The 17,044-nt window shown below is 46.3% G+C and overlaps 1 protein-coding gene across 5 annotated transcripts in view; it reads right to left on the reverse strand.

Moving 5' to 3' along the window:
- Nucleotides 1–4,413: 4,413 nt before the first annotated feature.
- Nucleotides 4,414–17,044, reverse strand: part of syt8 (synaptotagmin VIII) — a 23,599-nt gene continuing 10,968 nt past the window's right edge. For all 5 annotated transcript variants that reach the window (XM_030096190.1, XM_030096188.1, XM_030096189.1 and 2 more), the window contains 7 exons: nt 16,165–16,331; nt 15,502–15,597; nt 14,274–14,441; nt 13,670–13,837; nt 7,423–7,540; nt 5,029–5,162; nt 4,414–4,924 (listed from right to left, as the gene is read on the reverse strand). In XM_030096190.1, the coding sequence (XP_029952050.1) occupies nt 4,664–4,924; nt 5,029–5,162; nt 7,423–7,540; nt 13,670–13,837; nt 14,274–14,441; nt 15,502–15,597; nt 16,165–16,331 (1,112 nt within the window). In that variant the 3' untranslated portion in view covers nt 4,414–4,663. The remainder of the gene's footprint in view (nt 4,925–5,028; nt 5,163–7,422; nt 7,541–13,669; nt 13,838–14,273; nt 14,442–15,501; nt 15,598–16,164; nt 16,332–17,044) is intronic.

Here is a 17,044-nt window from a genome sequence, read left to right on the forward strand (position 1 = left end):
GAGATAAACTTTAACCATCGTCTGAAAGCAACAATCAAGCAAGAGCAAGAGTCTGAAGGGTCTGAAGGGTCTGAAGGGTCTGGAGGGTCTGAAGGGTCTGGAGGGTCTGGAGGGTCTGGAGGGTCTGAAGGGTCTGGAGGGTCTGGAGGGTCTGGAGGGTCTGGAGGTCCTGAAGGGTCTGGAGGGTCTGGAGGGTCTGGAGGGTCTGAAGGGTCTGGAGGGCCTGGAGGGTCTGGAGGGTCTGGAGGGTCTGGAGGGCCTGGAGGGTCTGGAGGGTCTGGAGGGTCTGGAGGGTCTGAAGGGTCTGGAGGGTCTGGAGGGTCTGGAGGGTCTGGAGGTCCTGAAGGGTCTGGAGGGTCTGGAGGGTCTGGAGGGTCTGAAGGGTCTGGAGGGTCTGGAGGGCCTGGAGGGTCTGGAGGGTCTGGAGGGTCTGGAGGGTCTGAAGGGTCTGGAGGGTCTGGAGGGTCTGGAGGGTCTGGAGGGTCTGAAGGGTCTGGAGGGTCTGGAGGGTCTGGAGGGTCTGGAGGTCCTGAAGGGTCTGGAGGGTCTGGAGGGTCTGAAGGGTCTGGAGGGCCTGGAGGGCCTGGAGGGTCTGGAGGGTCTGAAGGGTCTGGAGGGTCTGGAGGGTCTGGAGGGTCTGGAGGGTCTGGAGGGCCTGGAGGGCCTGGAGGGTCTGGAGGGTCTGAAGGGTCTGGAGGGTCTGGAGGGTCTGGAGGGTCTGAAGGGTCTGGAGGGTCTGGAGGGTCTGGAGGGCCTGGAGGGTCTGGAGGGTCTGGAGGGTCTGGAGGGTCTGGAGGGTCTGAAGGGTCTGAAGGGTCTGGAGGGTCTGGAGGGTCTGAAGGGTCTGGAGGGTCTGGAGGGTCTGGAGGGTCTGGAGGGTCTGAAGGGTCTGAAGGGTCTGAAGGGTCTGGAGGGTCTGGAGGGTCTGAAGGGTCTGGAGGGTCTGAAGGGTCTGGAGGGTCTGAAGGGTCTGGAGGGTCTGAAGGGTCTGCGCTTGGTGAGTTTCTAACAGGAAAAGACGTTTTCGCGTGTCTTTGCGTGTAGAGAAGCTAGAGCTAAAGAGCTAAAGCTAACCAGCGTATTTGTTTTGAAGCGCTGATTGAAGTTCGCTGTCAGAAGTCCACAGGGGGAGAGGCGGGATTTCAGTGAAACAGAACGTTTTCTCTTCCAGGTTTCAGAATTAGCCCCAGAAAATCTTTAAAGGTGTCATATTATGCAAAATTCACTTTAAAAAGGAGTCTTTACAGTCACATTGCCTCCCAGAGCCTCTGTATGATCCCCCAGAAGTGAAACATTCAGTCACCTCCCTCAATTGTGGCTCCACTTTTAAGAAAATATACACTCAAACACGCGGTTCTGAAATCTTCCTCTTTCTGACGTCATGAAGAGGAACACCACTCCCCCCCCGGAAGAGAATCCAGCCTCTGGCCGGCCCCCGGACAGGTCGCTCATCTCAGCTGTATTTTCTCATCCATCGCCAGTGTTTTCATAAAGTCAGCTCCTCCTCCGTCTTCAGGCGGGTCAGCTGACCAGCTGACAGTTTTCGCTAACTTAGCCTCAATTAGCTCTGATGGGAACGTAGCGGAGCTCCTCTCCCCAGCAGAGAGGCTCTTTGAGTCAGCCGCGGCTGTGACGGCGCCCGGGCGTCTGACTTCCAGGGCCGAGTTGGGGCCGACTGGGTAAACGGCCCGGAGCTGCTCCACGGAAGCTGGTCCCGAAGCCGGCGGAGACGCACGGCTCGCGCCGCTGCTGGGCCGCTCCTCTCCTCGCCGGGACGCTGCGACGCTCCGGAGCCCAGCGGAGGCGCACTGCGCCCGGGGCGCAAAGTCAACACACACCGGCAGCGCCGTCCGGATGAAGAGGGCTGCTCCTCTGAGAGGCTCTCTGCTCTCGATGTCACACCAACAACACATGATATAAACAGGAAATAAAAAAACACCTCATTTCGCTTCTGTCAGGTCGCTCTGCTCGTCCAGCCACATTGATCTGTGATTTATAGACTTCCAGCAAGGATGAGTACATGGTTTATGTTTTGATCTCAAATGAGAGCTTTTCTTTATCCAATAGTTCCTTTTGTTTGGTTCATTCTATATAAAAACGGTGATTTCCGCGTTTGCTGCTGTCTGGACCCTGTTCAGCTGATTCTCTCCTCCCGAGGCGGCGGAATAACAACATATAGGAAAACCTTTACATCCGTGAGGTTGTGCATCGTGTTTTATTTTGAAACTTCCGGTGTAACTTCCTGTAAGGTGCTTTCTTAACGAAAGTGAATTTACGAGGTGGGCGTGGCCAGATGCGTTCAAGTTCATCACGGAAAATAGGCTGTCAAAAACAGGCTGTTCTGAAGAAGGCTCCTCAGAGCCACTTTTTAGACCAGGGGTCGGCAATTAGATTTGGCGGCGGGCCATTTTTTGGGGGGCACTTCAATCGCGGGCCAAGGGGTCTCCGGCTCGCGCACGCGTCCATCTGCGGACAGGAAAGCGGGGGAGGGTTGGACGCGGGTCCACCGGTCCACCGAACGCGTTTAACGCCACTGCATTCGCGCAACAAAAGACACCGCGCCGCGCTAGATGCACGACTTTTATCGCTGGTGTGTGAATTCATTCGCGGGACGAGTCACGCTGGAACAAATATGCAACACAAAACATCCTGCAGAAACATCTCAGCTCCTCATCACCGTCTCCTGCACAGTGGACAGGATTCTTCTGATGTCTGTCCCACAGTCCTGTGTGCACCCGGCTGTCTGTGTGTGTGTGTGTGCGCGCGCATACTGATCGATGGTGCGGGTTTTGTTCTTTTTTGTTTTTATTACTGTTTTTACTGTTCAGCACTTTTATGAATATGAGAAGTGCTTTTACAAATAAAGATTGAGATTGAGATGCTCTGCCTGCCACCGTCGCTGCTCTGTATCTGGCCTGAGGAAGTCAGCTCCTCCGGCTGCGGCGAGGCGCCGCATCGCTTCAGGCTGCCTGCTGCCCTCCGGAGGCCGTCTGAGCTCGGTGAGTTCCACCGTCTGCAGGAGCTGCGCCCGGACGGCCGGTTCCAGCGCTGCTTCAGGCTGACGCCCGGTTTCCACCAGAAGCGGTGAACAGTGAGATCGCGCACGCCGCTCGCCTTGGCATCATGCCAACTGTTCTGCGTGGTCGGAGCCCTGCTGCCCTCCGTCAGCACGTCCGTGAAGACCTCCACACTGACAGGCTGTCCTGGCGCCAATTCGCTTGAAAGGTTCAATTATTTCAACTCGAGCGACGAGCGATGGAGCGGCGGGTGGCGGGCGGCAGCGAGTGGCAGTGCAAGTCGACGGGTGCGCGGATTTTTCCCTGGAAACGCTCGCCGCCAGCCACTCGCCGCTCAAGGTTGAGCGACAATCGCGTCATTACAGTGACTTTGTATGTAATCTCATCGCACGAAAAATTCGCGTCACGTCCGTTGGAAACACACCGTTACACTCAAACTTACTGGAGAATAAACACACACGGTGAGCTCAGTGCAGCGCACTCGCTTGCGCTCTCTGTTCACCAGACGAGGCGCCACTCCTCTTTATTTTTCAGTGACAAACAGGAAACCACAACTAAACAACACATCCTTCGAGATTGTCGCACTCCAACAGGGGTGCGTGCGTTCGCTCGAGGGCCCGGGGTAGTGCGTGCGTTTGTGCACGCGCGTGTTGGAATCCTCTCGCGGGCCGGATTGGGCGGTTCGGCGGGCCACATTTGGCCCGCGGGCCGCTAATTGCCGACCCCTGTTTTAGACCCTCAAACTCCAAACAGAGGACGAATTTGGGGCAACAAACTCATATACTATGTTTTAGGGTGTCTGTGACCTATATGACGTGACTGAAAAATAGTATAATATGACTCCTTTAATTTCTCACAAAATGACTTTAACTTAGCGCCAAAAGTAAACTATTACCATGTTAATGCCATTTTCTAGGGTTTGGACTAGCTAAAAAACCAGGATACAGCCCCTTTAATAATGAAAAAAAAAAAAAAGTTACGTTTGGCTGCTCTTTGCCTTGTTGTGATGTACTGCACAGTGGAAGCAAGGCCCATGGCATCCAGAGTATAGAGCATCTTCCTCCTCTAACGTCCAGAGTATAGAGCATCTTCCCTTTCTACCACCCAGATGGTAGAACATCATCTTTTCCCTCTAACATCCAGAGAATAGAGCATCTTCCTCCACTAATAGTCCCCTCTCTTACATCCTCTCTCTGCCTCTGGACTGTTACTGGTCCATCCATTTTAGATGTGTTTACTCAAAGGAAAAGACAAATGTTTTGTTTCTGTTCATTTGTAAGTTCTGGACTAATAAATGTGTCTCTCTCTTTCTCTCTGCCCCCCCCCCCCCCCCAGGTGTTCAGAGACAGGTGCTCAGTACCAAACAAGACATTTCCACATAAGTGGTCTTCTTTGTTAACATTTAATAGCAAACAGGTGTAAATGTCATTTCGAGGTGCTCATGTGAAACAGAATAGGATCCACTATGCATCATAATCTACTAACATGTGAAAGTATCCAGACTCTTTACTGATCAGTTCTCTTTGATGATTTCACAAATTGTAATGGTGAGTTTTAACATATGATACAGGTTTTCCTCAGTGATACCCTCATGACATTATACACACCCGTCTTCACTGCACACACGGTCCCTCCAGGTCGGCCTCTCAGTGTGGAAAGAAGCGCTGGCTGTTCTCCACCAGCTTTCCGGGGATGGGGATCCTCTTCTTCAGGGTGAGGGTGGAGTTGACCTGCTGGGGCGTCAGCAGGGTGTGCCACTGGGCCACCGGCCGCCTCGGGTTGGACAACATGTCCGCCCAGTGCCTCAGCTGGTTCCCCGTGGCGTCGCAGCCCAGGTAGATCTTTCCCATGGCGTCGTTCCGGGTCACGGCATCGTGGTCCCACACGGAGATGACCAGGTTCACCCTCTGAGGAAGAAGCAGCAGGGTTTAAGGGATGGAGGGAGGAGGAGGGGGGAGGGAGTCAGTTCCAGGTAGACTTCCAGGTAGAACTTGGGAAAGTTTTCAGTTACCTGGATTTGGCTTAACGTCACGTCAAAGGTGAAGGACTCATTGAAATAAGGACTCAGCGTCTTCTTCTTGATGGACGTCTTCCTCTTCTTCCACTTCCTCTTGTCCAGAGCCAGCTGCACCTTCACATAGGGGTCTGCCAGGACAGCCAGCGGAGAAATCAATCAGTCAAATTAAAAAACCTACGAGTCACATCAAACATCACAAATCAAGTGATGTCCATCTGAAAAGTTCTTCTGGAATATAGACAATGTTAAACTTCTTCCTCATTCATTGGAAATTCAATGTTTATCTCTTTAACTCCCTGATAAACCAGGCTCATGATGCTGCTTTCCAGTAGAATATCATTTCATCTCCATATGTTTGACTTTAATGAAATCAAGCATGACTTTGTGGGAAAACAGTGACGTGTATTTTGTGGTTTTGGAGCAATTCACATCAAGTTAACTGCATTCCAGTCTGGAACTGGAAGAATTCCCAGTTTAACTGTTTCAGAGTGGAGTGGGGACTCGGACGGTAACAGCGGTTTACTGCTCAGTCCTCTCAGTCTTCCCCTCACTACTAACCACTCACAAGTCCACACACTGGACTACCAACTCCAGCTTTGCTGTTCCATCTTCAGTTCTGGGGGATGTGAAGAGTCAGTTGTGATGGTCCGCAATGTCAGCAGCCCATTCGATCAAATCACAATGAAATAAACCACAACAGCTGAGTCCAGAGTCCAGCAGAGCCAGGAGAGCCAGGAGAAGCAGGAGAGCAGGGTAAAGCGTAGGGGTGCGCATTGGCACTGCCCTCACGATTCGATTCGATTCTGCGATGCATTGCGATGCATCAAAATTCTACTGCACACAATGGGCACGTTTACATGGACCAGCATAAACGAATTATACATAGAGCGGATTGTAAAATGTGTCACGTAAACACAGAGTGGATCCGCTTCACTCGGAGCGGATTGTATTTTGGAGCCGATTGTATAAGGTGGTCTACGCCGATCGACAATCCGCTCTGTGTCCCTTATAAACGCCGACTGACAGTGACGGATTATTTGTTCCGCGCATGCGTTCCCTCGTACGTTGTGACGTGTCACGTGCGTGGTAAACTGGAAGAAGGACAGTCAAAGAGCCAGCAGAAGAACGCCACGGTGGTTGAAAAACACTTTTTAATAAAAAACCCCGACAGAAAAAACACTTGAGAGGCGAGATGGAACCAAATCGCGCAACAGCGAGTTGTATAAGGAGCTCCATAGCAGAATATGAGAGATCGTCAGGCCGGTGTTATGGATTAACTGGTTCCCGTGTTAACAAATGACTGTGGAGGTCTGTGTAAACACATGCTGATAACAGCAGTTGTTAAAGTAAGACTCACAAAAGACTTTAAACGTATACACTCACTGTAACTGTCAATAACCCACGTTCACCAGAACGACTACAAGTTTCATTCTATTGGTCACAAGTTAACACGGGCACCAGTTAATTCGAAACATCGGCATGCGGCGCGGTCAGGGGAGCAGCCGCTCCTTCAGCAGCGTCTCATGGAGATGTTGGGACATTATCTGAGCAGATATCAGCAGATAAAAACTCTGCTCGGCGCTGAGGACTGCTGCTGCAGAGAGAAGACCTGAAAGTTCCTCGTGAGACTTTGTGCACATGTGTCACAGGACGCTGTATAATCCGCTTCACCCAGGGTCAATTCATCATGGATCGCTTTGTATGCCGTACATGAATACACTCGCGTTTAATACGATTGTTTACAATCGGACTGAAAAAACACCATGTAAACTGGGCCAATAAGGCAATTTTTTCATCAATCATGAGCCAATACAAGCAGTAACATTTAACAACATATTTTATTGGCTGCTATGTGTGTATTCACTGTCCGGTAACACTTTACTTGAAGCCCCTCTTTATAACACATTATAAGTAGTTATAAACACTAATACATGATCACAATGCTTTATAACTCACTATACAGCAGTATACAGCATAGGATTAAGGTTAGGGTTAGGGTTTGGGTTAGGGTTAGGGTTTGGTCCTGGCATTGTGATCATCTATGAATGTTTATAACTATAGCTACACATGTCATAATGGCATTATAATGCTTTATGAATGTACTTATAATGTGTTATGCAGGGGGGCTTCAAGTAAAGTGTTACCCACTGTCCTGTATGTACTCTAACTAGCTGCTTAGCATGTAGCTACGTTGCTTTGGAAATGCCGCCGGAAGTAATTGAAACTTCACAACTTTATTGTGAACTCAAGGACAAAATAAACAGCGACATAATCGATTACGTCACGTTGCCGCATCGATGCTGAATCGTGCATGCCCTGCATTGCAATGCATTGCTGAATCGATTATTGTTGACACCCCTAGTAAAGCGTGAGCCGCTCCCGGCCGACCTGAGCTGCCGTTCATGTCCATGCTCTTCAGGTTTTTGGCCTCCAGGATCACCACGGTCAGCTTGCTGGCAGTAGGCACGTAGCGCAGCGAGAAGCAGATCTCGCCCAGGTTCTCCTCCTGAAGCACAGAAACATGACACTCCATCTCTAGTAAGAACTCCTGTGGGTCAGTCTCTCGCCCACAGACAGAACTGTCTCCGTCAGCTGGGGTTTCAGAGTTCTGCCCCATCCCCATGTCTGACAGCAGGTTCTGTGGTACCATGCTGACTGTGGTGAAATCACCCTTTAGAAATAGTTCAGAAAGATGAATCTGTCCATGTGGTGTCACCATCATCACCATTACCATCACCACCATCATCATCACCACCACATCACCATCACCATCACCACCATCATCATCACCACCATCACCATCACCACCACCATCATCACCATCACCACCATCATCATCACCACCATCATCATCACCACCACATCACCATCACCATCACCACCATCATCATCACCACCATCATCATCACCACCACCATCATCACCATCACCATCATCACCATCATCACCATCACCATCACCACCATCATCATCATCACCACCATCATCACCATCACCATCACCACCATCACCATCATCATCACCACCATCATCATCACCACCATCATCACCATCACCATCACCACCATCACCACCACCATCATCACCATCACCATCATCACCATCACCACCATCACCACCACCATCATCACCATCACCACCATCATCATCACCACCATCATCACCATCACCATCACCACCATCATCATCACCACCATCATCATCACCACCATCATCACCATCACCATCACCACCATCACCACCACCATCATCACCATCACCATCATCACCATCACCATCACCACCATCACCACCACCATCATCACCATCATCATCATCATCATCATCATCATCACCATCACCACCACCATCATCATCACCATCACCACCATCATCATCACCACCACATCACCATCACCATCACCACCATCATCATCACCACCATCATCATCACCACCACCATCATCACCATCACCATCATCACCATCACCATCACCACCATCACCATCATCATCACCACCATCATCATCACCACCATCATCACCATCACCATCACCACCATCACCACCACCATCATCACCATCACCATCATCACCATCACCACCATCACCACCACCATCATCACCATCACCACCATCATCATCACCACCATCATCACCATCACCATCACCACCATCATCATCACCACCATCATCATCACCACCATCATCACCATCACCATCACCACCATCACCACCACCATCATCACCATCACCATCATCACCATCACCATCACCACCATCACCACCATCATCATCACCATCACCACCATCATCATCACCACCACATCACCATCACCACCATCATCATCACCATCACCACCATCATCATCACCACCATCACCATCACCACCATCATCATCACCACCATCACCATCACCACCATCATCATCACCACCACATCACCATCACCACCATCATCATCACCACCATCATCACCATCACCATCACCACCATCATCATCACCACCATCATCATCACCACCATCATCACCATCACCATCACCACCATCACCACCACCATCATCACCATCACCATCATCACCATCACCATCACCACCATCACCACCACCATCATCACCATCACCATCACCACCATCACCATCATCATCATCATCATCACCATCACCACCACCATCATCATCACCATCACCACCATCATCATCACCACCACATCACCATCACCACCATCATCATCACCATCACCACCATCATCATCACCACCACATCACCATCACCACCACATCACCATCACCATCACCACCATCACCATCATCATCATCACCATCACCACCATCCATCACCATCACCATCATCATCACCACCACCACATCACCATCATCATCACCACCATCATCATCCTCATCACCACCACATCATCATCATCATCATCATCATCATCATCATCAGCTGCCCCTTAAACATGGGACATCGTATGGACGTCCAGATCATGTCCATATTGCGTCCGTCCGTCCAAGACCAATTATAGACCTATTTTGGACGTCCAAAATAGGTGCGGTATTTGGACGTTTTATTATTACCCAATTTCGATGTCTCGGTGAAGTTGAAGATCTGGACGTCTAAATTAGGACCCAATATCAACGTCTACATGCGATTGGACATTTGAAAGTCGGGGAAACTTTATGTTCCTTGATTAAAAATGTTTACCATCTGAACGAGATGAGGAATGACCTATTATGTATGAAATGGGTTTTGATGTATTTTATTTTTGTTTTATTTTGAAGGGCAACAGAGAGGAAGTTCTGTGTCTGTGCTCACTTATTGACTGCCATAGTGTATATTGGCTTGACTGAGTAAACCCGGAAGTGGAGGTGTGTCAGATGTGTAGGCTTTACTGCGAAAGCCACGGAGCTGGAGACGCTGCTGTCGGGCTAATTAAGTGTTTTTCCCTTAATCACTAGTCCAGCGGTTGTCGGGGAACCCTGATTCCTGTTTTGTGGACCGACGGTAGTCTGGAACTGCGGTCACACTATCCACACTTCTCTCGCGCTATCTGCACTTAAAAATCTGCTGCGCTTTTTTACTGAGCACTACGGTAGTTTTTGAATGGAGCGTTCAAGTGAGTTGGGAAATTGCAATAGTGGTCTCCATTGTAAAACAGCGGTGTGATCATTTCCAAGTTGTTTAAATGTATGCAGTCATGTTATAAATAAATGACAGACATAATTGAAATACTACACACTCGTTTGTTGGTTTACACTCAAAAATATAAACAAAACCCAATACCCAATAAAAATTGTTGCACATATTACATCATCTCCATTCAATATAATATTAATATAGAAAAATCAATTTCTTAAAAAAATTCAAATTGTTTTCACAAACCACCTAAGTAGAAATATTCTTTATAAGGCCCTCTACTAGTATCAATATTCCAAAGAGATTTTACTGTACTAATATTTAATAAAAATTCATGGACATATCATATCATCTCCATTCACTGTAATAGCAATATGGAAAAATCATTTTTTTAAAAAAATCAAATTGTTTTCACAAACCACCTAAATAGAAATATTCTGCATAAGGCCCTCTACCTGAAATAATATTCCCAAGAGATTTTACTGTACCAATTTTTAATAAAAATTAAAGGAAATATTACATCATCTCCATTCACTGTAATGTTAATATGAAAAAAATCAATTTAAAAAAAAATTCTAATTGTTTTCACAAACCACCTAAACAGAAATATTCTGCATAAGGCCCTCTACCTGAAATAATATTTTCAAGAGATTTTACTGTACCGATTTTTAAGAAAAATTAAAGGAAAAATTACATCATCTCCATTCACTATAATACTAATATGAAAAAATCAATTTTAAAAAAAAGTCAAATTGTTTTCACAAACTACCTAAACAGAAATATTCTACATAAGGCCCTCTACCTTCATCAACATTTCCAAGAGATTTTACTGGACCGTTTTTTAATAAAAATTAAAGGAAAAATTACATAATCTCCATTCACCATAATGTTAATATGGAAAAATCAATTTTAAAAAAAGTTAAATTGTTTTCACAAACCACCTAAATAGAAATATTCTTTATAAGGCCCTCAACCTTAATCAACATTCCCAAGAGATTTTACTGGACCAATTTTTAATAAAAATTCAAGGAAAAATTACATCATCTCCATTCACAATACTGTTAATATGACAAAATCAATTTTTAAAAAAAGTCAAATTGTTTTCACAAACCACCTAAACAGAAATATTCCTCATATGCTCCTCTGCCTTCATGAATAATCCCAAGAGATTTTACTGTACAAATTTTTAATAAAAATTAAAGGAAAAATTACATAATCTTCATTCATTATAATATTAATACGGAAAATTCAATTTTTTAAAAAAGTCAAATTTTTTTCACAAACCACCTAAAAAGAAATATTCTACATAAGGCCCTCTACCTGAAATAATATTCCCAAGAGATTTTACTGTACCAATTTTTAATAAAAATTCAAGGCAAAATTACATCATCTCAATTCACTATAATGTTAATATGAAAAAAATCAATTAAAAAAAAATTCTAATTGTTTTCACAAACCACCTAAATAGAAATATTCTGCATGAGGCCCTCTACCTGAAATAATATTCCCAAGAGATTTTACTGTACCAATTTTTAATAAAAATGAAAGGAAATATTACATCATCTCCATTCACTATAATGTTAATATGAAAAAAATCAATTTAAAAAAAAAAGTCAAATTATTTTCACAAACCACCTAAATAGAAATATTCTAATAGGATATTCTTATCCTATCACGCCGTGGACCGCGGCCACTCTGCTCCTCTCTATTTTCTCCACGAGCTGCGCGCCGTGCACCGCCAGTTGTAAAGCTGGACAGAGCAGATCGCACCACACAAGAAGTCGGGAACGGAAAATACGAGAGAATCCAGTCAATTTTCAAATTAAAATGAAGTAAAATAACATAAATTATGTTGCTTTTCGGTTTTCCTTTTCACATAAACACACACACACACACACACAGGGAGAGAAGGCGAGGGACAGAGGCACCGCACGCCGCAGCGCTCTGCTCCGATCACACCTCTGATCACAAAGTTGTGTGATTTTATGGTGTTCTTATTGTTGTTGGTGACTGACTTGAGCTGTGGCGGAGGTCTGCGCTCTCTGAGTGCCAAATTCTAGTTTATTAATAGCATGACTTCATACACTTAAACAACTTATAAATGATCACTCTGCTATTTTACAATAGAGACCACAATTGCAATTTCCCAACTCACTTGAACGCTCCATCCAAAAGCCACCGTAGTGCTCAGTACAAAAGCGCAGCAGATTTTTAAGTGCAGATAGCGTGACCGCAGTTAGTCTGGATCCACCTTGGACTGGCTGGTCACAGTCCCTTTTGAGGGCAGTCAGCACCATAGCATGCTGGGACAGCGGATGGAGGAAGAGTTAGCTGCAGATTCGTCACTGGTCCGGTATTTTGAGTACTGTGAAGTTTTTGCAATAAAATCTGTTTAAAAAGAATTGGATTGTGATCGTAGTTTCCTGTACCTGTGAATTTTGCTGTACCTTGGCTTGTCAGGAGGTTGGATGCCGTCTTTATGCATTTCGAGTTAGCATCTGCTGGTGATTGATTCAAATAGGAAAATAACCTTGGATGTCAAAACAACGTTGATAGCAAATGGTTGAAGTTGTGTCGTAAACTCACTGTGGATTAAACATTGAAATATCAACATTCTTCAGATGTATATAATCGTCAGTATTTTTAAAATCATGACTTGTAAAAATTTTCCTGAGATATGTCAGTTGAAAAACAACGTTATTTCAACATCCAGACAACGTTGATAAATTTACCATTGAAAAAGTGTTTATGTGAATGTTAACCCCGCCTTTTATTTCTTTTTCTTTGAGTCTGTTTGTTTTCATTGTCTCGTAAAGATAGAATTATGTCTAACAAAAGAGCCGCCCAAGCGGTTAAATTTAGTTCGTAATTTCATCAAATTGTGAACTTTGGAGAAACACAAAACAAACATTTTTAAAATCACCACTTTGTTTCGTGTGTATCGCACTGTATTTCAGGATAAGTAGTTTTCCGCAAAATAGTGGTCACCCTCCCGTTTACAGATGAACTACTCAATAAACTAACAGCTCAACAGGTCAGGCTGAGGATCGCTGAACAGTAAGTCGTGAGTTTGAATCTCGTGTGTCACCCGTCTGTAATGAAATGCTGAAGTGACTGAAAGAATATCTCTGAAAATCGGACCGCAAACCCGGTGGTTAGATTTTGATCAACTTAAATTATATTTTCCCCATTTTTTTTGGCCCTTGTCTGAAGGTCCTGGTGACGTCGATACCCGACGTCGAAATTACGTTAAAAAAAAGACGTCATCTGGCGTTACATTCTGCACCTTGTGGGTACCTCGCTGGGACGTCCAACAATGATCTTAAAAAGACGTTGATTCAACGTCTTTTTGCGCAGTGGGTGCAGTGACATGCAGAGACCAGTCATCTCTAAGTCTTTATGATGCCTGGAAATCAAGTTTTCATCTGTTGTCAGTTTGTGAATCTACATAAGAAGTTCTGATTAAAATCAGTGGTAACTTCAGTAATGGTTAAACTGATGGCTGAAGTCCAGACGCACCTCAAACTGGGCGGGCTCGGCCAGCTCCTGCCACTCTTCAATCACATGGTTCCAGTCCACACTGCAGAGCTCCAGCCTCAGCTCACCGATGATTTCATGCTTGGAGAATCGGTCAAAGTCGAACACTTTCATCACCACGGTGGACTTTAGCAGGGCAGACTTGGATATCTGAGGAGAGAGCCCTCAGGTTACCCTCAACAGAGCATTCACTACAGCGTGACTTCATTATGAAGTTCTAACCTGGAAAATATCATAGGAAAATATTTCAGCAGGTTTATCAAGCACAACTGTCTTACAATACAACATGCTAAACACAAAGAAATACTCAATATGAGTGACTACACACACTATGTGTATCTTTAATGAAAGAAGTGGGCACTATGTGAGTCAGAACCTTAAAGTGTCAACAGAAGGTAAAACGTCCTGTGGTGCTTCCTGTCACAGAGCTCTGATCAATAGGTTTAATTATCTTCAGCTCCTCTGCCGGCTGCTGCTCTGAAAGCTTCTGACCTGGAAGCAACACTGAAACCCCGAAGCCCCGAGTCTTTCCTGAATGTTCTCCGAGTCCTGTGAGGAAGTAGATCTTCCGGTGACAGCCTCGTACCTGGAAGCTGAACTGCTCGTTGAAAACGGGGTTCAGAGTGCTTTTGAACACTTTGGTCTCGCAGATCTTGGTCTTGCTGGGGCAGATGTAGACTTTGACGTACGGGTCTGAGCTTCCTCCGAAGTCCATGGCCTTCAGGCTGCTGGCCTGTTTGATCCCCACTGTGAGCTGTGAAGACAAGCAGCGGCAGACAGACGGTGTTGAGTTGAGACCAGGGCGTCTCCCAGCCGTCCACAGCCTCTGGACCAACGCAGCAGGATGGAGCACTGAAACACCACAACGAGCGCTTCACCATGAATGGGAATGAAGCCGACAGAGTCGACAGCAGGAAATAAGAGCTGGCAGAAGTGAAGCACTTTTTCAACAATAAAACTCAACCCTGTCTCCTTTCAAAATAAAGACTATTCACTCTCCCCATCCACTAACCGGCAGTGGGCGACTCCCAGGCTGAAGGGTGGAAAAGCTGTAATTCTGGGGAAATTCCAGCAGGGGGCGATGATGTTGGTTTCAAAAAGAGCCTGGGTGGGTGTCAGTGGAACCCATTCAAAAATGACGATTGCTTATACGAGTGCATATAAAGCGGCGGGTTTCAGAACACCAGTTTCTACCACCGGGCCGTCTTGACCAGACTCATTTTCATATCAGCCAACTGCTGATCTGATTTCAGGACTTCCAGTTTTGCATAAATCGTCCTATCACAGCTCCACATGATACGGTCACTTTCCAGCGTTAACCGATCACATTTCCATCCAGCTTCAGATATTCAATATGGAGATGTCCTGCTGGAAGCTTCAAAATGGTAATCTTTAATATACTGTCGATGGCGCCTCCTGGTGGATCCTGTTTTCACCTGCAGCCTGCGGGGATCAAGGCTTCTGCTAAATTCTGAATTAAATTGAAAATTTCTCCAAAATTCCCCTGTCTTTGAATATAAACTTAAGTTGTGAAATTGCAAACAGGAAGTAGAATTGCAATTCATGTTTTGTGTTACGGAAAAGGTATTCTGAGCGGAAGGACGTCAACTCAATGACAAAACGTTTGAGGAATTTATGACAATAAGACGCAAAAATGTTACGCTATAAATTAGGAGCTGTAATAAACCATTACTATCAGTGCCGGTTCACCCCTCCCAAACACCGGACCGAGTCTGGCTGAGCGTGTTTCAACAGATGTTCCTGAGTGCCGTCTGATCGGAGCAGCAGCTGGAAGCTGAAGAGCTGGTCTTCACCTCAGACAGGGCAGCGCTGTATTCCAGAGAGTAGAGCAGCTTTCCTCTGTACGTCTTGGTGGAACCATAGCTCGCTTCTCCTCCATCTGACTGAATCTGGAAGTGGAGCAAAGGGAGGAGGTGTGAGCCTGTGCCAGCAGGTTTGTGTTGACCCTGTTTCTGCACTCCTGTGACGTGCAGACACCATGAGAGCCTTTGCAGCCGGACGGACGCTGGACACGACGGCTGCTCGCCGGAGGCCAGTGCAGCGAAGTTCTGACTCCATCCTGGATGCTGCAGTTCTTCACCTCTGAGCACCGGAAGCCTCCGTCACCTTGTCTCAGTGGTTCGCACTCTCGCCTCACAATGAGAAGGACACAGGTCCAAATACCTGCTGGGCCTGTGTGTGTGTGTGTGTGTGTGTGTGTGTGTGTGTGTGTGTGTGTGTGTGTGTGTGTGTGTGTGTGTGTGTGTGTTTCCTCCCTCAGTCCATAAGACACATGTGAGATAAACTGCTGACCCGACATTAGTGAGTGTGGTCATTTGTCTTTCTTTGCTTGTCCTGTGATGGACTGGAGACCTGTCCTCTCCTGTCCTCTCCTGTCGTCTCCTGTCCTCTCCTGTCCAGCTGTACCTGTCCAGTGATCAAACGGAGTCATGTTTGCCCCTGGAGGACGGACTCACCAGAGCCGTGGTGGATTTCCCGTTCACCCCTGTCAAACCGATCTGCTCATCTTTCTTCTTTTTCTTCTTCTTTTCCTTGCAGCAGCATTTGGTGCAGACACACAGGCAGCAGATCACGATCAGCAGACCACCCACAGCAAAGATTACATAGACTGCCCATCGAGGCACTGCAGGAGACAGATCACATTCAGATCACTGAGTCATTCAGGCAAACTACAACATGGTTTCACTGCACAAGGAAATGATGATACACAACTGAAAAAAAGATGGAGGGACAGTTAGTCATATTCAGGGTATTTGCATGTACCAGTCATTCTGTTTGATACAGCTATGGCCTGAAAGAGTTATGAAAAACATGATTTTAATACTCAAAAAGAAATTATAAAGGCAAGTATTACTTTGATAATTTACATTATATTAACAGTGTGAAGAACCTCTGTCAACAGTCCTGGTCAGACCAGACGAGCAGCTCAGTGGTTAAGAATCATCTCCACCGGGTACTGCTCAGTGCTGGATGAAGTCAGGACGGCTGGGATTCAGGTGGGATTGATTTGGGACGGTTTGGTTCAGTTCTGCAGGAGTTGAGCTCGACTGAAATGTGATGAAATAGGTTCGAGTGAATAGAGTTTGGTTTGGTTGGAACAGGACGGGATAGGTTGGGTCTGGCTGGACCTTCAGGACTGATGACTAAAACCTCAGTTTTGTCCTGGTTGAAATTCACTGCTATCCAGGACTACACTCCAACTAGGAAACAGTTTTCATCCTATATTCAGTAACATTTAAGAGAAAAGAGGAACTGTGTTTGAAAAGGCTTCTGAAAACCAGCTCCTCTCTTTTGTGCGACTCTATGCAGACGACAGTCTCGTGTGATTACCATTTC

This window comes from Salarias fasciatus, chromosome 7, assembly GCF_902148845.1.
Source record: "Salarias fasciatus chromosome 7, fSalaFa1.1, whole genome shotgun sequence".
Taxonomy (NCBI): Eukaryota; Metazoa; Chordata; class Actinopteri; order Blenniiformes; family Blenniidae; genus Salarias; species Salarias fasciatus.